Below are 21,156 nucleotides of genomic sequence, written 5' to 3' on the forward strand. Positions count from 1 at the left end.
AAAAGCTATTACAAATACACCATAAAAATCCTCCCTATAACAGGCTCCCTCGACGGCTGGTGGACTTGGAGCTTTCATCAGTGGCTTTCTCTCTGTCTTTGTTTTAAATGCTCACAAAGCCATTTATTTTCCAAACACTTTTTTTTATCCTGGTCCCCCCAAGTTAGGCACAGAACGTGTATACAGCCAGGTGCCTAATCATTTCTACTGGGCTAGCAACAAAGAGCAATGACGTCTTGGAGAAAAGTGGGCATGTCTGCCCACTGCTCTGAAGCATCTACAGTATACAGCCCCAGAGGAATGCCACAGCCAAACCTCCTCGTGGGGGCTTCTATTTGTTTCATGTGTTCAAAGGACAGAAAGGGAATTTCTGACTGGAGGACAAAGATTTCAGGGTGGGCTTCTTCCTGCGGTAATGAAACTGGGGCACATTGCTCAGAGCAGAAGATGAGTGTGAGCAGCAATAATTACAAAGATGACAACAAAGACAGTAGAACACTGTCCCTGCAAACATTTGTATGGTGCTTTGACAGTCCCTGTGAGGGCAGAGAACACTCCCCAGTGCAGTGGGCTGAGAGCTGGGTTTCAAGGACGTCACTTGAAATTTTAAAGTGGTCATTATATACTTTCAGGGCACTTGAGTTCTGTGGGCCGGGTATAGTGTTTGGGTAACTGACGTGACTTGGGTCTTGGCTTGGCCACTGGTTAGTCTCCACCACCAATTCTAAATGATAGTGGCTTCTACTTATTGAGGGCACACTGGAACCAACCGCTCTGTCCAAACACACGGCTTTAACTCCTATAATAATCCTGCAAAGTTGGTAGAAACTTTCTCCTTTTGTGGATGAGGAAACCAAGGCTCAGAGAGCTTAAGACACTTGCCTAAGGTCACACAGCTCAAACTTGGCAGAGTAGAGATCGACCTGAGACCTGCCTGCTTGTGCCATATCTTATTCTATATCCTGGTGTTCTAGCAGCTTTGATTCTTGTCCAAGCAGCCCTTCCTTAAGATACTCACTTATATGGCCATCAATACAAAGAAAAACCCTTGCAAAAAATCATGGTGGAATCTTCTATTAAAATAGGACCCTGATCAGTCAGAGAATTGCAAAGAACTGAGTCCCCACCCCGAATACACTAAGCAGTGCCCATCTGATTTCATTATACAGGGTATTCAGAACAACTTGGGGGATGGTGTACTACTATTTGACAGAAAAATATTTATGCGGACTCTTTCTTTTCTCTGGGTGGTACCATCAGTATCTCAGACACATACAGTTCAGAGCTGAGCTGACTCACGGTCACATAATGCGCTTCTACGATCGCAAGTTAGGTCTAACTAGCTCCTATTTTGTGTTTCATAATTTATTCTAAAGATGCTGTTCTAGTCTATGTCACCTAGGATTTTTGGCAATTCTCTTTGGTCTCAGACATTTAAATTTATTAAAAATCTTACCTTTGAAAATCTGATCTCAGTATCTCCCACAAAGACCAGTTCCTGTGGCAAGTTTAGCTGGTCTCAGACAGGTGGGCAAGTCCTTGTACTTGAGCTCCTTTGCCTCTGCATGGACCTCACCTTCCTGGGCTGTATTTTCTCTCCTTGTATCCTCCACAGTGTACTATTTTTTATTTTACTCGACATAGAGATAAATGCTTAGAAATTTCTCTGTATGTTCTTGTGGGTTTAAATGAAAGAGGACTCAACTCATCTGATGCTGTAAGGAACTCAGAGATCTCAAGTCCCTTGTCAGCCTGATGGAGAAGCAGTAATCAATCACTCATCCATTTTGCAAATGCTACTGAGCTCAAAGTGTGGTCCGAGGGCCAACAGCGTCAGCTTCACCAAGGCTGCACATCTTTCCTACATCTACTGTATCAGAAGCTGCTTTCACCAACATCCTCCAAGTGATCTGTGTGCACATGAAATTCTGAAAAGCACTGCTTTAGAGGTATCATAAGGGCCAAGATTTTTTATATAAAGTAGTAATCCTGATATCCAGCCTAACAATGGAGATGTTACTAAGGGAGACTCCAATACCATAAAAGATGGGCGTTTCTCCAACAGCCTAGTGATGCTGGAAAGTTCAGGTGCAGGGTGCCCTCCAGGAACTTCAGGTCTAGAAAGGTGAGGTGAAGGTGGCAGAGGCAGCCACTGTAACTGGTCCAGGAGAAGCAAATTCTACCCTCAAGGTGGAAATGGAGGGGGTATTTTTAATATTCATAAATTTGGCGGAATATTTTCTTCAAAAGCTTTAGATGAAAAAGTTGTTTCTAAGTGGTGGTCTTCAAACTGCAGTGAGCATTCGAATCCCCAGATGACCATGGTTGAAAAAAGGAAGAAACGAGGAAGAAACATTCCTGGATATTCTGATTCAGTAGAAGGACAACAGTGGCTCTGAACCTGTGCCACACACTGGAGTCACCGATGGAGCCTTAAAAACACTGATGCCTGGGTCCCACCCCCAGGGATCCCAAGTTAATTGATCTCGAGAGAAGTCCAGGCATTGGGATTTTTAAAAAAATTGTGCAGGTGAGTATGAGCAACCTTACTGAGAAACACTGGTGCACTGGGCATCACTATTTCAGATCAGAGGCCCCTGGAGTGCTTGCTCAAAGGTAGATTTGGAGGACCCTTCTCAGAGTGGCTGAGAGTGGGGCCTGAAAATTTGCATTTTTATCATAGTCTCAGGTGATGCTGATCAGCTGGCGTGGGGACCGCACCTTGAGAACTGCTCGTATATAGGGAAGGGGCTGGGGCCCAGGATGGGTGTTAAATTTTAACATGCACCCAGAGATTCTGATGTCGAGGGTCTGAGCTCCACTCAGAGAAACGCTGTTCCGTGTGGGCTGGGCAGCCCAGTTAAGCTGCAGTCCTGTGCAGCGTCGGGCTGGTCTCCAGCTCTTGTCCAACAGTTCAGTTCAGCACTGGACTTTTCCTTCCAATCCTATTTTCCAATCTAACTGTCACTTTTTAGATCCACTCTACTGCCCGAACAGATACGCTTTCCCCGCCCCACCCCCCAACAGAGGCAGAATAACATAGTGGTGAAGAGGTTAAGAGGTCAGGCTCTTGACCCAGACCGTCTGAGATGAATCCTAGATCTTGGCCCTTGAGACCAAAGTTGCTGACCTTCTCCAGGCTTTAGTTTCCCCATCTGTGAAATAGGGTACCTGCCTCAGGGAGCTGATTAAATGGGCCAATATATGAGAGGTGCTGTGAAGACGGACTATGCATGGCAAGTTCTATATAAAGGTTGGCTACTGTTCCCAATCCTTCCTCTTGGAAAATAAATCGGACTTCTTCCGGGAAAGGGGAAGGTTTCACGACCCTCCTGGTTGGATGGGGTATGGGAACTCTCTTTCTACCCCCATAGCATTTGATGCGTACCTCTGCCATGGCACTTTTTTGCTCTCTCAGTTAACTTTTCTCTTTTGTCCATAGGTAGGTGAGATGCCTTTTAGGGAAGAATCGTGTCTTACTCATTTTTGGCTTTCCAGCACCTAGCGTAGTGATGGATATAAGATGTGGTCAGTGTCAGTTGAACAAATGAATGATGTGGCTGGAGAAAAAAAAATTGTCTTACTCTTCTGGAAGTGGCCTAAGTTCATCTATTAGCAGGCAGAAATGACTGTCCAATATACAACTCATCTTTCTGTTGAAAAATGGGGGTAATGGTGAGCTTGCACGTGGTGCCAGGCAAGTCATCTCCATCATATAGTGTGTGCTCCTACATCTGCAAGTGCTGACCCACAAGAACATCATGATGATGGCTGCATTTGTAAGAGGTCAAGGACTCTTACAACGCAAGGCACACTGCCTGATTCCTCACCAAGCCTGGCCAGGTGCTTTCCAAACCTGCTTCCTCTTCATTTAGGACACACAGAGAACATTTCCCAGCCTCCCTCACATCTATGTGGGGCCAGGTGATGAGGTCTTGCCAATAGAATTTGAGCAGATGTGAGGTGGGTCACCTCCAGGCTGAGGGGCTTAAGAGCATGTGTGCCTTTTCTGGACTCTGTCTCTCTACTCGTCTGCCAGCCAGACAAATAATTTGAGCAGAGCATCCAGTGGGTACTTTTCAGGCCCTCACATTTGGTGGAGCTTCAAGATGGAAGGAGCCTGGCTGGGTCCCTGAATGACTGAGTGGAGCTGAGTCCCCCCGATCCTGTCTCTCAACTCAGCTTAAGAGAGAAATAAACTTTCATTATTTTAAGTCATCGAATAAAATTGTTATCTCATCTATCCTACTCTAAAAGCATGGGAAACTCTAAGTCCCCATTTGGAGGTCTTGAAATTTATGGGTGGGGAGACCTCACTGTGACGATGCATGATAACACATGTCCATAAGGGTCCCCAAGGGCCGCTCTGCTGCCAGCGTCCAACATAACACATTTGCCTGGTCAGAGGAGGCAGCTGGGCACATCTCCTTCACTAAACTGATTTTCAGTATGAGTTTTTATAGGCAAGTATGCAAGGGGGTTAATTTGGTGATTTCTTCATTTTTGGAAAAAAAGGAAAGTTTGGGGAAAAATAGGGCAGAACCTTAAAGAGCCCCTGACTAAAAAGAAAATTCTTTCCAAGGATAATTGGTATTATTTTAAAATTATAGTCTTTCCAGAAAATGTGGCTGCTGGTGCCTCTTGGGGCTTCTGTGGACAGAGCCTGTAGGAGGTTCGCCTCACGGAAGACCAAAAGCCACACACTGTAAACTGGGTTTTGCTTGGCTCAGTGTCTGTTAGGCCTCATCCGTCCTCACTTATTCTCCCCACCAATTTCACATTACTGGGTGGTAAACTCACCATATTCTGGCTGATCTTTGGTTTCAAAAGTCCGGTGGCCTGGGGCCGGACGGTCCCACCCCCCAGGGGGGTTGAGGAAGTTGCTGTCGTCTGAGGTACTGTCGTACTTGTAGTCCTGGTCCCCGTTGTTGGCCCTCGCCAAGGACAAGGACCTCTGCCACCAGGCCCGCCAGTCGGGGGGTGGGACAGACCAGCTGGGCTTATTCTCCGGATGCTGGTCTTTATCTGCTTCCGAGTCAGGACCGTCCACCACCTCTATGGTGACCTGAAGAATTCAGAACAGGCTAGGGTCAATGAGGAGTCAACAGCCTCCAAGCCGGGTGACCCTTGGAAGAAAGTCTGAGATGGCAGAGGGAAAGGTGCCCCTCATGAAGGGAAGTTGAGGCTGTGTGGCGACATGGAACGGGGAACACCCAGGGGCACCCAGACAGACCTCACGACTAGATGGCACTGATACCCATGGGCCTAGGGCTGGGAGGAGGCAACGCATCACTAGGGTCTCTGGTTTACTGACAACTACGTTGCTGGGTAAATATGTACTGTGTATGCTCTTGAAATGACACAAGAATAAGTAAAATAAAACCAAACACCGGTGGAGTACTAACTGTATTGGGCACTGTTCCGAAGGCCCTACATATATGAATTTACTTAATCCTCATAACAACCGTATAAGGTCAGTACTATTGAATGGCCTTTGTGGTTGGTGATCTGTGAAGATGGCCCTGGCATTCCCTCCCATTCCTGTGCATGCGTGCCTCTCCTCCCATCGAGAGGTGGAGTTCATTTCCTCTCCCTTTCAACCTGAGCTGCAATTGTGACTCACTTTACCCAGCAGAATGTGGTAAGGGTGACACTGTGACAGAAGCCTTACGAGGTCTGGTAGTTCCCTTTTCCTTCTCTTGGACTGTTCCTACCATGATGTGAGGAGTCCAGCAGCCTGGGCTGCTGTGCAAGCAGTGGCCACGTGAAGAGGGAGACCACAGGGAGAACAAGGTCTCCTCCGTCACTGGCCCCAGGCATTGTGTGCGGCCGTCTTGGATCCTTCAGCCCTGTGGGGTCACCCCAGCTGATACCATGTGGAGCAGAGATGAGCTCTCCCCTCTGAGCCCTGCTCCAGTTCCTGCCCAGGACTGTGAGCAATCCAGTGGTTGTTGCTTCAAGCTATTAAGTTTTGGGGTGGTTGCTAGACAGCAATAGATAGCTTTTTATAGACAGGGAAGAGGGGCACACAGAGAAGTTCACAGCTTGCCTAAGGTCACACAGTAGTCACTGGCAGACGTGGCTAGTCCAGCTCCAGAGCTCTTACCACTGTGCTCTTGCTGACTTTGCCATACCGCTCTCAAAACGTGAGTCACAGAGGGGCCGTCCTCTCCTGTGACCAAGTGAGCACAGAGGCCACTGATGCTGGTGGGGGCTGGATGCCACAGGATGTGTAGAGATGTGAGTACAAGGTCCCTGTGGTCTAGGCGTTTCCAGCTGTGATTTTCACTTATCCCACTGTCCAGATCCAGTGCACCCTCCTCAATCAACCCTCAGGGTCAGAGCCGATCATCCTGGAGCCAAGGTCAGGACTTGCTTGTGGATTTATGGAGCCTGGTTTGGAAGTCACGGGGCTAAAAGAATGCAGCTTCTTGGCTCCGAGAGACAATCAACACAGAGAAACTTGTTTAAAAAATATAATAAAAGACTCCTTGGGTTTCTTTGGCCATCACACAACTCTTGCAACACCCCCTGGATAAGTTATGTGCAAATGAATCAGAAACATGCCTCCAAGTAATCTGCGCAAGACGTACTGGGCAGATGCTTCTCCAGTTTTGCCCTAACCTGACATCTGAAAGATTTGCTGGGACACTCTGCCAAATTGCACCAGGGCGTGCCAACCCCAGGGACAAACAGCCCCTTCCTTTTGTCTTAGGAATGGGGAAGTTTGAGTTCTATTTGCTTTGACATTCAAAGGAAGTTGCTCAGCTGATGGTGGGCCTGGGCTGTGGCCTTATGTGGTCCAAATACAAGGTCGAGGGTGTGGCCTTCAGTCTCTGAGTATACCCAGGTAGCGGCAGACGGAGTGCATCTCTTCCTCTGGTGTTGGGTGCCTAGAAGGGGACCACCGGCTTTATCCCATGCCACCACTACCCCATCTCATAAGCATGCCTTGCATATTTATAAATAATTGTGGAATTTTTAGTAATCCCCCCAAAAGAAAAAAAGAATTACATCATACACCTCATATCATGGCTGTCTGCTGGAAGGATGGTTGCTGGAGACAGACGGTGACTGGGGACCCACATGCAACCCTGGAAGGACAGGAGTGGAAGGACTGCACAGCTGGGTGGTGGAAAACCGAGCTGGGCGGTGACGCGGTAATGTCAAGCCTTTGAAGATGTAACCTTTCTCCTCTGCAGCCCCATCCCCCTGCAGACAGAACAACTGAGCAGCAACAATCATCTGCAAGGCTATTAAGGGTCTTGGAGGGGAGAAGCTGCCAAGAGCCAGGCAAGCCTGCAATTATGGTAATGAAATCAGTCTCTGGGTAGGAGATAAGGGGGAACAGGCCGGACAGTTTTGATATTCCAGTTGTATTCAGACTGGAGTCAAAAGGATTGCCCAAACAAAACGTGCCCTGCAATTTCTCCCAGCTGGGAATAAAAACAATTTCATGTTTTAAGCTATTACCGTCAACACGACCACCCCCTCAACACGTCAAAAAAAAACAAAAAACAAAAAACCCCAAAAAAACAACTGCTGCTCAGATCCAAACAAAATAGATTTGTTGGTTGGCTGGCCAGGCAATGAGTAGCAAGAGACGAATTTACTCCAAAAACTTTATCAATGAGTAAATCTCATCAGCTTAGAGGTTTCTTCTTCCCCTTTAATTTCTAGCCATGGCTCCAACTGAATTAAAAACAAAACCAAAACAAAACAAAAACCACACAAACCTTAGGATACACCCTTGCCTGCAGTTAATAATATGGAAACCTCGTATTGATATCAAGAGAAGAAATCTAATCTTGAACCTGAAATTTCTAGGCATCCAATTAAAAAGACTTAATGAGCATGATCAATGACTTCTTGGATGGTGGGGATTAGTTTTATATTTCCTGTTGCTCTTATTCTATTTACATGTTCTTTAGCATCAAAGAATCCATTCACAAGAATGTCTTGAACAGTAATCAGTAGGATGAGCTGAAGGTGTGGGAGTGAGCACAGCAGATTTCCAAGCTGATAGTTCTAGATCTCGCCACCCTTTTGCATCCTTATACACATAGTTGAAGCGTCTTAGTATATTTGTTTATTCTGGACTTTTTCATACCTTGAATCAAGACAGTAAAAGAAAGGTAACTTTTCCAAAAGACCCAAGTCCAACTTTTGGCACAATCTTGTCAGCTCCAAGAAAAAGAACCTAGAATAGGTGCCAATTTGGGGAATTCCATCCAAAATTGGGAAAGGAACATAAGATCCTTTGCAATACTACCAGCTTCTTTCTTCCTCTTGACAATTTAAACATTTATCAGAAACAAACTCTTTACTCTTGCTCTGAAAACCATTTTCCATTGGGAAACTAACATAATTCTTAGTCTAATTGAATAATAAATAAATGACACTGGGAATACAGAAGCCTTGCTCTTCTGAGTTCAGGAGAATCTTCCAGAACCTTCTAGTTTGCTAGAGGGCTATAGTGACTAGGCAGAATTGGGTTCGTATTTATTTCACAGAGAGAAAAATGAGACCTGGGAGGTAAAGTGCCTCCTCCAAAGCACAGAGCATCCAAGGACAGGGCAGCAGTCTCCAGTGAAGGGTTAGGGCCCTGATTACGTACCCCTCCTTCCTTGAGGATTGCTGAGGAAAGGACACAGAGGACTAGGAGGACATATAATCCCTCCTTCTCAGACCCACTGATGCTCGTGACGCAGCTCTGGAAGCCCAGGTAACTGTGGTTAATGCTTTGAGACTTGCAGCATGCTTGTTCAAACATCACTGCTTGTTCTCCACAAGTGAAACCCAAATTTCAGGCACAGAAACTGACCTGCAGAATTCACATTCCCGAGGTGAATAGCAAGGAAGGTGGAAAGCTGGTCTCAACACTAGGTCTTCTGATTCTTAATTATTTTATGCCTGTTTCCTCTGTCGTTTTCATTCCCACTGTCACTGCCAACCAGCATCCAGCAGTTTGGGGAAGCTTCCCAGATACCTGTCCCTGGGCTAAGTGCCTTCCACGGATGATCTCATTGAATCCTCCCCACAACCCTACTGGTGCAGTCTTGTACTGCAGAGGTGCTCATAGGTAGAGTGTTATCGCTCCCATTTCTTAGACAAGAAAACTGAGGCACAGAGAGATCAAGTTACCTGCAGGAAGCCAGAGAGGCCAAGTCTGGCCAATGAAATGGTGGCACCAGATCCCAAGTGCAGATCAGTGGACTCCAGCTCATGATGGAGACAGCAGTGTCCCCATGAAAATCTGAATACCAGCTCGTCCCCAGGAGTGTGTGGGTCTGTGTCTTGGCCACAGAAATTTCTTGGTTCTTCCTTGGCCAGACTTGCCATTCCAAAAGTATTTTATGGTAAGAGGGGGAGAGGAAATCAGAAGTACAGTCACGTACAACACCGACAGCCCTGGCCAGCGCATCTGATTGTTATCAAGAGCTTGGCGGCCATGTAAATAAGTCTGTGCACGGGGGAGAAAAGGCCTTTAGATGACTATTTTTAAGTCTCTTTCAGTAGAAGAACAGAAATAAAGATATCGGATGAAATGAATCTGAATCTCAGATTGATCTAGAAAAAGAGAAATATTTGGTGGCGAATAGCTACTGTGGTAATAACGCGTTGATGCAATAAGCCTAATAATGAGTTTATTTTAGAGATTTTTGTCTTTGCTATCTGGCCATCAGCTGCAGACCAAAAACCCAGCCAAAGATACGAACATTCAAGTTTAACTTGTCCTGGGGGACTGACTTTCTTTCCTGAATGATTTATTTAGTTATTTATCCATTCATTTATTTTTCTGCCAAAAACCCAACTTCTAGTTTTGTTTTAAATTTAATATGGAGATTGGGTTTAGGAGTCTGAGGCTATTTCTTTTTGTTCTGTGCATTTTTTTCCCCTGCTCACTTCCACAGCCTGAAGTCTTAAAATGGAGAGCCTCATCCACATGGGTCACAGGCCGCCTGGCTTAAGGGGCTTAGGGGGGTAAAAAAAAAAAACAAGAAAAGCTCTCAAAAGCAGGGCTTTTTAAAGGATTTCCCTTCCTAAAAGTCAAGAGGCCCGAGAGCTCAGCATTGTCACTTTGGAAAGGTGTGGGCTAGTTGGCAGGGCAAACGGCAGACCCCAGCCCTGGGGCGTGGGAAATGCCTCCAGACACAGGAAGGGCTGGGGAGGTAGATTCAGAGAGTGGGGTATCAGATTCCTGTCAGCTTCCTAGTTCCTACTGGGGCAAGGGGCGGGATGCCAGGGGGCGTGGGGCAGACGAGGTCGGGGGCTCTGGCAGCGGAAGCCAACCGGCCGAGGCACCTACACCTGTCTTCACTCTGCTCCCTGGGGGAGCAAACGCTTTGACGGCCCCGTGGCAACCAGTGGGCTGTCTGCTTGGCTGAGTGGGGCCCGTGTCAAACCAGTGGATTTCAACAAAAGAGCAGTGCTCTAAGGAAGGGGCTAGTGCTGCCAACATGAAAACCATCACCTCCTTGTAGAAAGCACCTCATCTCTTAAAGGACCACCGGGGAACTGGTTTACTCAAGTGCAGTGGTGCATGGGGTTACAGCGGCCAGCACTCGGGGTGTGTGTGTGTGTGTGTGTGCAGGCACTCACACACGCAGACCTAGGCCTGGGGCTCTCAGGGGTAGCAGCTATGTCAGTCTTTCTTTGAACATCGTTCTGAGTGACCAATATTAACCTTTTACAGTCTTCCAGAAAGAGAAGGCCAGAAACGCAATTCAGTTTTCCTTTCTTCTGTGCCAAGAGGTCATCAGATCAATAAAACACAGGCCGCCCTACCCCTCACACTGCCTGCAGTAGGTTAACAGACACAGGACTTGTACAAAGCAAAACAGGATGACCCCACCAGCCCGCGGGAGACAAGACAGCACTGGTCTGGTCTTCTCGGGTCTTCGGCTGTGATGGTATCGAGGTTGCAGCCTCACTAGCTTCTAGTCCATTTTGCCAGTAACCCTGGTATTTGGAGCTACGGGGACATCCATGGGGACACCGTGGAGTTATAGTGATAGCTTCTGTTCAAGGTGTAACTCAAGAAAAGTATAGGGACCTCATAGGAGTGGCCCGGTCCCCTTTCCACTCTGTGCTCCAAGGCATCCCTTTTGGGAGCAGCACCTGGAGGCGAGCTTCTTGTTGGTTCTTGGGCAGAGCCGAGACAGAGCGAAGACAAAGCTGGTGATTGCTTTGCGCACCTGTTAGAAGTCTATACAAACAGGTGGCTGGGGTCTCAGAGGGGATAGGGGCAAACGATTTCCATTCATACTATTTTCGCAGCCGTCCTTTGTGACAGCACATGGGGAAGTTGCATTTATAAAACTCCAAGAGGCCTTGTTCGAGAGCTCTAGGGTGGTCTTCTCATAACCCATCCTCCACTTATTCTCTGTTCCCTTGCCTCATTTTATAGTTGCCTCCACACTCACAAACTCCAACAGCCCCCTCACATCTCAGGAAGCCCAGCAACACCGTTCCAAAGCATTCTTCACTTTGCGTCCGGCTAAACAACACAGCTTATTCTGATGAACAATGGATGGCAAGCTTGAGGGCATTCATGCACAAATCCATTGCATGGGCTGGAGGGGGCTTAGTGCCTCGTGGTTGCCTTTTTCCTTTTATGGAAAAGTAATCTGGGTTTCCCAGATCTGAGGATCCCAGACACGTTGGCACCACAGTTCTTCTGTGACATTCAAGTTAATGTTTACAAAAGGTCCCAGTGGGGTCTGGGGACATCCTGACTGATGGATTTATCTGGGAGGGAGAATGGGGATCCTGAGAAATTCTGCTAGGAAGTTGCTTCTTAGGTGGAGCAGGCACTTAGTACGTTTCCAACGAGGGGACACTCCCCCTGCAGCCTTCCGGTCCCCCGCGTCCAGGCATTTTCTTGTACGTCTCCATTAGTCCTTAAATCTATTACGTTAATAGCTCAGTCCTCAGCATTAAGCCCCACAATGACATGTCCCGCCTCTGGGAAAAAAACGCAAACCACAGCAAACCTAAAATTGTCTAGGGAATTGCCTAAGCACCGCTGGGGTAAGCGTGGTCTAGTCCTAGAACCATAAACTCTGCCAACAAGGAAAAATCACTTCCTGTCGATGAGGACATGACGGGGAGCAATGCTGGGCAACAGAAGGAAATATCTGTACTTTTTCTTTCCCCCCACAGTCTGCACCTCCCCTAAGTGGATCCTTTGTTCTTTATCAGAGAGCCACTCCACCAGTTCCTGCTGAGAGGGCAGTGGCATGAAACGGCCGTTTTCCCAATTAATCAATTAGAACAATGCAAAGATCTTTCAGAAATATTAATAGATCCATGCAGTGATTTCCGCACGTGGGTTGTCAAATAGTGACTTCCGGAACATTTTTCACTTCTGTACCCTCAACGCTGCTCTGCCCTAATCCTCCCAAATATTCCATCTATCCAGGTCCGCCCTCCATAGAACACGAGGCCTTTCCTGTCCCTGTCTCGTGACCACTTTGGCACCATCTTAGGTGGCAGCTGGGATCTTCACACCTGTGTTACTTCCTGGAGGGAGAAGCGCCTACATTTCTTATCTTCGCATAAGCTAGTGCGGCATTTTATACACTGCTGGGGGCTGGCCGATGGATCCCACTTGAGGCATATTCCCAGGGACAGTCAGTAGCCACCACAACACTGTGTTATAAGCAAAACAACCCTGGCCAAGGAAATCTGATCTAAAAGGGTGTCATGCAGAGAGCGTTAGTCTGGAGAGACGGCCAACTTAATTAAGGATCAATTGCTTTAAGGTCAGGTTCAGGAAATTTCTGCCATGGAAGCTAATTGGAATTGGATGCAGCGAGGAAGAAAAAGGACAAGCTGCCTTTCCCCAAGTGAGAAGAGTCGAGAACCAAGCTTGGAAGGATGGAAGCAGGTACAGGAGGACAGGGGCTTAGTGGCGGCCAGGCTGATCAGGGCGGCGTGGCGAAAGGAGAGCTACCTTCAGCCACTGTGGGGACCATCTCTGGGAAGAAACAGAGAAGCATAACAAAATTCAAAATGAGGAGTTTGTCTCTGAAACATGAACGGCTAGGGTGAATATTCCTAGGAGCCCGAGAGCCTGGATTTGAGCCCCAACTACCATTTACTAGTCATGTGGCCTTGGGCAAAGCAAATGGAACTTCCTGAGACTCTGCTGCATTATTAACAATACTAGAAGAATGGAACGTGCTTCATCTCCTTCAGGAGGGTGTTGGGAGAGTCAAATCAGATCAACCTTTGCTTTGTATACTGTGCTATTTCCTTGTAGATGAGAGTTACCATTTTCAATCCTTTCCCTAAACTTTCATTTCCTCCAGCTTCGTCCTAGCCCATCATAGTGATAAGTATTGCTCTTTCCTCTAGGAACTTCTGTTCTCACCTCCCTTCCCCTTATCAAAAATTTTTATCAGTCATTTATACTTTAGAGCAACCCACGTATTGCCATCTCCTAAAGGAGTTTCTGGTGTCCACGGCCAGCTAGGAGGCATTTGAGAGACAGTGCCTTCCTGAGCATCTTTGAAATCATACTATGATTTGCTTCATCTACTCACATGTTAGATTGGCGCTTTCCTGTGGCATGTATTTCCTCAGTTTCAGGACATATTTTTTGTTTGTTTTTTGCTTTTAGATTTCAACACCTCTGAAATCAAGACATATCATCACTTGTGTGTCATTCTTTAATTAGCAGTGTTTTCTTTTCTCAGTGGTTGATAAAATAATTTCATCTCACAGTAATGCATCTCACAATCAGTGGTGTCACACAGATGAAATACAATATAGCAGGATTCATCAAAGGGTTAGGGAAAAAAGTGAGGTAAGGCAGAAGTTGCTCTGGAATCAGATCATGAAACAAAGACATGGCCTATTTTTTCTTTCACCTTTCAGTTGCTAAGCATTACCTGGATATTTGGATTCTGCCCATTGATATCAGCTTTGGAAAGATCTGGAAAGTTTGGTAGATCAAGGAGAAAGGATCGGGGGCCGTCTCTTTGCAATGAAGGGTGCCCAGCCTCTTGCTGGAACCGCTGTCTGGGGAGGGGCTGGTGTGCAGTCTCGTGGTCTGAATGCTCCCCTGGTGCTTCTTTGGAGAGAGGAAAGCTGGTTCCTGATGTAGAATCACTTTCCACGTTGAGGTTATTCTGAAACAAACAAGCAAGCAAACAAATAAATCGATAGGAGAAGTATAATTTAAAAATACCACCCTCAAAAAATTTAGGACAAGGACAATTCCAGTGGCTGAAATAAAGCCGGGATGATATTCCCAACACATTTTCATTCCCCATGGCTTAGTCTTTCCATCTTCAAAAAGTTAAGTCATCAGGGAACTCTTCCTAGCCTGCTACTTGGGAATTTCCTGAGGACTAATGTGCTGTGGGATATTCATCAAACAATAAAGCACATCAACACAAAAGTGCCATTTTGAAGGAGAACTCATGTAGAGCTGGAATCAAATTATGGTTTCCTTCTCACAGCTTTGACTGATGAGCTACTTTGGCCTAGTGTCCAGAGTTTGTTTCTTTGGTGTAGGTCATGGAGCAAAAGATCTGATCAAACTGGATCGAACATTTCAGCCAAATCATTGATTACATCCATTGCTCCATCCATTCATCCATTTTTCCATCCACCCACCCACCAACATAGTCAACCTTCTTCCCTCCTTCCTACTTTCAGTTCTTTCATTCATCCACTCATCCATCCTTTCATCCATTTATCCATCCGTCTCTCCATCCCTCAATCCATCAAGAAGTGTCAACCACATGCTAAGCACAGGAGAACCACGAACAAGACAGACAAGGGCCCTGCTCTCCTGGGGTATATGTCTAGTTGCAGGGAATAACCTAAATAATAAAATAACTCAGACCAGAGAATGGTGATTGCTAAGAAGAAAAGGAAGAAGGACAAAGAGCAGCCAAGGACAACATTAGCTGGTGGATGTTCAGGCCATCAGAGACGGCTGTTCCCTTCTCTGTGTACATCCTCTGCTCCACCAGTCCCTGCTTCACCTACACCCTACACACAAGATTGGCCTTCCCTCCTAATCTTAGAGCCTAATCAGTAAATGACTATGTACTTGCCCCTGGCCCCAGCTAGTGATTGTTCTAATCATTTAGATAAGGACTATCTCCACGATGATAGTTTATCAAAGGGCTGGTGAGGGGTGTGCCCCTCGGCTGGTTTCCCTGGTAACCAATGAGCCAATGTGACATCAATTCCCCTATAACTGGTAATCTCCCTCTTCCCAGGGCAGTGAAGACGGCCACCACGTCCTGCCCCCTGTCTGCCACACATGGTGGAGTGTCTCTCCAAGACCTTCCTTCAGACATGTGAGATCCCCCATCTATAAACCACTGATGTCTCTGTCGATGACTCTGGGCTCTTCCCTCGGCCTTGAGACTGGGCAAAGACAGGGCTTGCAGGGCTATGGAGTGCAGCCCAGCCAATAGGTAAGGAAGACCTCTGTGAGAAGGTGACATTTGAGGTAAAACCTGAACACCAGTAACTATCTGGGGGAAGAACATTCTAGAAGAGGGAACAGCAAGCAAGACAGTCCTGAGGTAGGGATGGACTTGGCTCATTTGAGGAACAGAGAGAAGGCCAGTGAGGCTGGTAGGGACTGAAGGAGGGAGAGTGACCCGAGAGGAGGATGAAGCGATGGTGATGGCCAAAGGGGAAGGGACCAAAAGGCATTCTGAAATTCAATGTCTCTCTCCTGAAAAGGAAAGTGCCAAGTCCATTGTTTTTCCAAGTGTGTGAAAAATGTCTAGTTGTCAACAGGGGGGATTCTTCCCAGTGATTGAGGAGCGTCGAAGTTGCTGGACTTCTTTCCCAAGCCAGCCGTCCTGCTCTCATTCTCCTCGGACCTCTTGTTGGAAGCTTCTTCCATCCCTTCAGGGACAGCATTTTCATGTTTACTGGTGGAGGGAGATGCGGAGATAGAATTTCACCAGCGTTTGGGTCGGTGGTTAATGTTCTTGTTGTTCTTGGGCATATTTGGGGGTTTGGGAGGGAATATTCCAGCACATTGTCTCCACATGCACTCCCTGCCCCCAACTGCAGCGTCTGTGACCCAGACAAAGGGTTACATCTGGTATCAAAACACTCCTGACCCTGAGTGCCCAAGGTCAAGGACGGCCTGAGGATGAAACACATACAGATGATGATCTTATTAGAGAGCTAACCTGAGGGAATGGAGTTTTCTATCTCTTTAAACAAAAATGGGACTGAGGAACAAGCTCACTGGTGCTCTTCATGTTTTTGCCTGTCCTTCTTCTTTGCTCAGGAGATGTGGCTGGGGGCAGTGTCTTTGTTCACCTTTCCAAACACCTCTCCACCATGGTTTCTGTCTCCTGGCACATCCTCGTAGAGGGAGTTGCCCTGGCATTCCCAGGCATTGCTCAGTGCAAGAGAGGCCAAATGCATTAGACTGGAATTGTATTATCCAGGACATGGAGAGAGAGAGAGTGGAGGGGTCATGCTAAGTCCTTCCTCAACACAAGACCTCTCGATCATAGCCCAAGGGGAGATAATGGCTCCCTTGTTTTTCTCCCTGGATCCTCCACAGTGTTAGTGAGAACAGCTGACTTCTCATGGAGAATTTCTTGTGTAGGTTTTGGGAATCTAAGTTTCAGAAGGGGCCGTGGCTTTGCTTGCCAATGGCTTGAGGGATCTCCTGCAAATCCAGCCCTCACTTCATTGTAGCAACCGAGACATACTGCTTAACTGGGTTAAAAATGGAGCTCTCCTTCCTTCTCCCTGTGATGAAGTACTCTTTCTACTATGAAAACTTACATTTTAAAAGAAGAGATAGGAAACATGTTTTTGCTGCTTATTTGCATTTGCTTAGGTGGCTGAAAAAAACAAGGACTGAATCTGCTTGGCTTCTCGATCTGACTCTGAAATTTTTTTCCTGGTAGGTGATACAGCACCACAGAATGAGCCTGGTTTAGACATGGACCAAGAAATCCCCTTACACTCTTTGTGGCCCGATGACCTGCCATGTAAAACAAGTAGACAGTAAGGAGAATCCCATGCTGTCCCAGCAGGAAGATCAAGAGAGCTCAGCGTAGGTTGTCTACACTTGAAAAGAGAAATACAGAGTTAGGGCAATTGGGCTGAATAATTCAGGCCACAAGCATCTCTGTCGGGAATAGACCAGGGTTAAATTATGTTTTGGCTTGAAATATGCACACAATTGTGACATATCTCCATCTTTCCCCACAAAAGCTCAGTGTTCATAAAGCATTTGGAAGATAGGAATGGGAAGTAATAAAAAAAATGCTAGTCATGGCCTCTGAATATCTGAATTATTCTTGTATTTCTACCAAAACATATTTATCTGGAAATCTTGGCTCCCTCCAAACCTTGGCAAGCTCATAAACTGTTCAGAAACTGGAAGTCCTAGGAATGGGGAAGGGTGCCTTACAATGGCTCCTAGAAAATGAAACTCCAGTTGATTTAATCAATAATAAGATTCAGGAGTAACCACCATTTTGGTAGTCAAGATTTTAAACCTGGGGCAGGAGACAGTAGACAAGATCTGCTAACAATGCAGAAAAATGCCTTTCTTCATCCTTTGTCAAAGACAGACTGTACAGTGTCCTTGTAGAGGCCCCGTTGGAAGCCTTGGTTGATGGACCAAGCTCCACTCTTATCATCACCAAGCTCACTCACTGAGTGTTCCACTTAATTAGTTTGGGATTGGCTGATATAAACTACTATGTATAGAATAGATAAACAACAAGGTCCTACTGTATAGCACAGGGAACTATATTCAATGCTTATAGTAACCTGTAATGAAAAAGAACATAAGAATATGTATGTGTATATATATATATATACACACACACACACACACACACACATATACATATATATACACACACAGGTACATATATATATATAAAACTGAATGACTAAGCTGTACACCAGAAACTAATACAACACTGTAAATCATAAATAAATAAATAATTCTAGTAGAGTGAAGAGTCTCAGGAAGGGTGAGTCTCAAAATAAAGATTTAAACAGTGTGTTTCATTCAGAAAAGCACTTGCCCTTCTCTGAAGACCTGAGCTTTGGAAAGTCCAGGAACTGAAGACAAGAAATGTCACCACCATTCTTTCCAAGGTGCTGCAGGATTCATTTTGCCTAATTTCAAGTGACAAGAAGGCGCCTACTCAGTTTGGGAAAAGATTTCTCTATCCACAAGCTGTCTTTGAGTTGACTTTCCCTCTGTTACAATACTCAGCTCAAGCAGCAATGTTCTCCCTGCAACTCTAATTTGACTACTAATAAAGAAAGACAGAATAACTAAAGCTAGTGTGTGATTTATACAATGTTCTGTTCAATTGCTGAGGAAGGTGACCCATGGTGGCCAAATTATCCAGCTGCTACTTGATGCTCCCCACCTTTGCACACAGCTGTCCCTCCATTATTGTTCTCTAAAATAGGAATAAAGTAATAATAAAATGTTAACAATAGTAAAATAACAAAATAGGTTTGATGCTTATGCATGGAGTGTTTTGCCTCAGATGGCTGTATCACTGCAGCAGATACTGCAATTTCCTCCCCAATATCCATTCCCCACTTTTTTTTCTTTAACTGTTTTATAAGTGGTAACATGTTTACCTAAAACTACATTTCCCAGCATCCACTGCAGCTAGGGATGACCATGTGATACAGTTCTACCCAATGACGTATAAGTAGAAGGTGCTGGGTGGGACTCTTGGATGGGAGGTGGAGTCAGTTTGCCTTTTGCTTTTTTCTGTCTTCCATTTTCTCCTGCTTGAAGTGTGGATATAAGTGTTTGAAGTGAAATGAGGCCGGTGGCAGGGAAGAGGCTGACGACTATACTCTAAAGGTGGCTGAATGGAAAGAGAGGAGCTGGGGTCCCTGACAGCAGGGTGGAACCATCATACTAGCCTGGAATGGTGATCTCTGAACTGCTTTTACTGATGCTACAAACATTAACATCGACACTACAACACTAGCAGTAGTGTTACCTGTGTGTCTCTAACTTGACAGCTGTGACTCCCAATAAAATGGGAAAAGCACTTTTTTAATTCAGCTGAGTGACCCGAGGTTGGGTTCTCTGGTCTGTGCAATGGAACACAATCCCCAGCTCATGGAGGTACCAACGGGACACTGAGTGAATCATCCCCGTGAAATTCACAAGGCAGCCAGGTTGCGGGCACCCTGCTCTGCAGCTAATGTTCACAGTATCCTATTCCAAACCTACCCTTCCCCACTCCATACACTTGTGGAATCTTCCTGTGTCAGCATCTATACCTTACATTTCTCAAATCTATTACTCCTTGTGTAAAGTAGTATTTCCTTTAATTTGTCCTAAAATATTATGATGAAATTTCAAGGAGTTTGCCCCCACTCAAAGAATCCAGAGTTCCCTGGACAAATGGCTGATTCCAGAGCTTGGGCAGGGAAGTAAAGGTGAATTTGGGATACTTTGCTGTGTCAGAAAGCAAGGAAGCTTTCAGTGACTAATAGTGTCCTCTCGGAAAAACACAGGAGCCAGCTTGAAGGGCCCTGCTGCATGAGGACCAGACAATTTGAGCATAAAAACAGAGGATGTAGTTGACTGCCATACTTTGAATCTGAAATTTCAAGAAGCGATGATGATGTTCACAAAAGAGAGAAAGCCAGAAAAACGATTGCCCGCACTCAGGGTAGGGATTATAAAACTCTTCAAATATTCTTATTAAAGAGAAAGCTTTTCCTGAGGCAATAATGTTTGAACTGAGATTGAAAAGGCAAGTAAAATTAAGCACATGACGCAACTGAGGAGAACAGAGCAGAGGGGGAGGTGGGCCAGCGAACACTGCATCCCGATGAAGGATGCGGCAGTGCAGACTCTCTCCTCAAGGCCTCACTGGGCCTGGCACCAAGGCCAGCAGCTGTCAGAGTTGGAGTGGGCATTAGGCTCAGGGCCACTCAGCTGTCTTAGTAAGAGATCCCTGAGCAAATAATACAAATGCCAGGCTCAGCGCCCAGACACCTGGACACACAGCCTTCGGGGTCTGAAGGATTTCTATCACAGGGCATTGTGACTTTTCCCTTAGGCCACCGCCTCCCTGGTGGCCTTCCTGGGTCATCTAGAGGCTTGCTGGGATAGCCTCCCACCTCCCTGGCTCTCATCAGCTGGTCCAGAATGCCCCCAGGAAAGCTTGCCAAGAGGAGCTGATCAGAGAAAAGCTCTCATCTGCAGACTGGGTGCAATGTCTAAAAAGCCCAGACACTTTGTCATTTGTGTCCCTTCTCCCCAGGACATCACTGGCCCAAGACCAGGGTGCCCTCCGCCACCACAGGGTAGACCTGCTGTCCTTGTGATCAAGGTGGATCTCCACAGCCACATCAAGGTCAAAGTAGTCACAATGGTGGTCAGAGTTGCCAGCTGGCCATTTGGCACAGGAGCGAGAAGGGGAGGGGTTCTTTGGAGAACCAGCCACAGGGTCAATTACAGTGATCAGCTTGAGGCAGACAATCAAGGTGTGACGGGTCCACCTTTGGAAAAAGTGCGCTAAGCATCATTGTCCCAGTCTGCCAGCAGCCACCTGCCCTGTTCTGCAAACACTGACCAAACACTGACTGGTATGTGAAAAGCAGGGCTGATCTGACCACTTCCAGAACTTCTAGAAGAGGCACAAACTAGTAACAAATTGTGGCTGGCCTGGACAGTTTTAGTGCCTTTTGTCTTTTTGTTTTTTTAAAGGCTGTGCTAACTATTCCCAGATTAACACAACTAGGCAGACTTCTTGGAGGCAGATGGGATGGCAAATTTCTGGAGGGCAAAGAACAGGCTGTATCTGCGATCTCAAACCCCACACCCTCCTATTCCATGAGTTCAGGGCAGGGAGGGGCACCCAGTAAGTACTGGTTAATGATAATGATGGCCACGGGCCTAGTTAGATTTTGTTTTAATTAGGCTCAGGCTACAAGGCTCATTACCCCTCATGTGGCTTTTATGTGGGATTCTAAAGAAAAAAAAAATCCAAGAATCTTCTGTTGAAGATATTAAAGAAGATATTATTAGCAATGCTTTCGGTCTCACAGACTTTGAACAACAAACAACAAAGATTATAATTAACGTCACTGCAGCCTCTCTCCTTAAAACATATTAACAATATAGCTAATTAGCAATATGTC

At 46.2% G+C, this 21,156-nt stretch overlaps 1 protein-coding gene across 1 annotated transcript in view; it reads right to left on the minus strand.

Annotated features, from left to right (window-relative positions):
- Positions 1-21,156, minus strand: part of ISM1 (isthmin 1) — a 68,676-nt gene that overhangs the window by 12,455 nt on the left and 35,065 nt on the right. The window contains exons 2-3 of the mRNA XM_074347858.1: positions 13,899-14,138; positions 4,801-5,065 (exon numbers count right to left, since the gene is read on the minus strand). Coding sequence (XP_074203959.1) covers positions 4,801-5,065; positions 13,899-14,138 — 505 coding nt within the window. The remainder of the gene's footprint in view (positions 1-4,800; positions 5,066-13,898; positions 14,139-21,156) is intronic.

The sequence above is a fragment of the Camelus bactrianus genome, chromosome 19, assembly GCF_048773025.1.
Source record: "Camelus bactrianus isolate YW-2024 breed Bactrian camel chromosome 19, ASM4877302v1, whole genome shotgun sequence".
NCBI lineage: Eukaryota > Metazoa > Chordata > Mammalia > Artiodactyla > Camelidae > Camelus > Camelus bactrianus.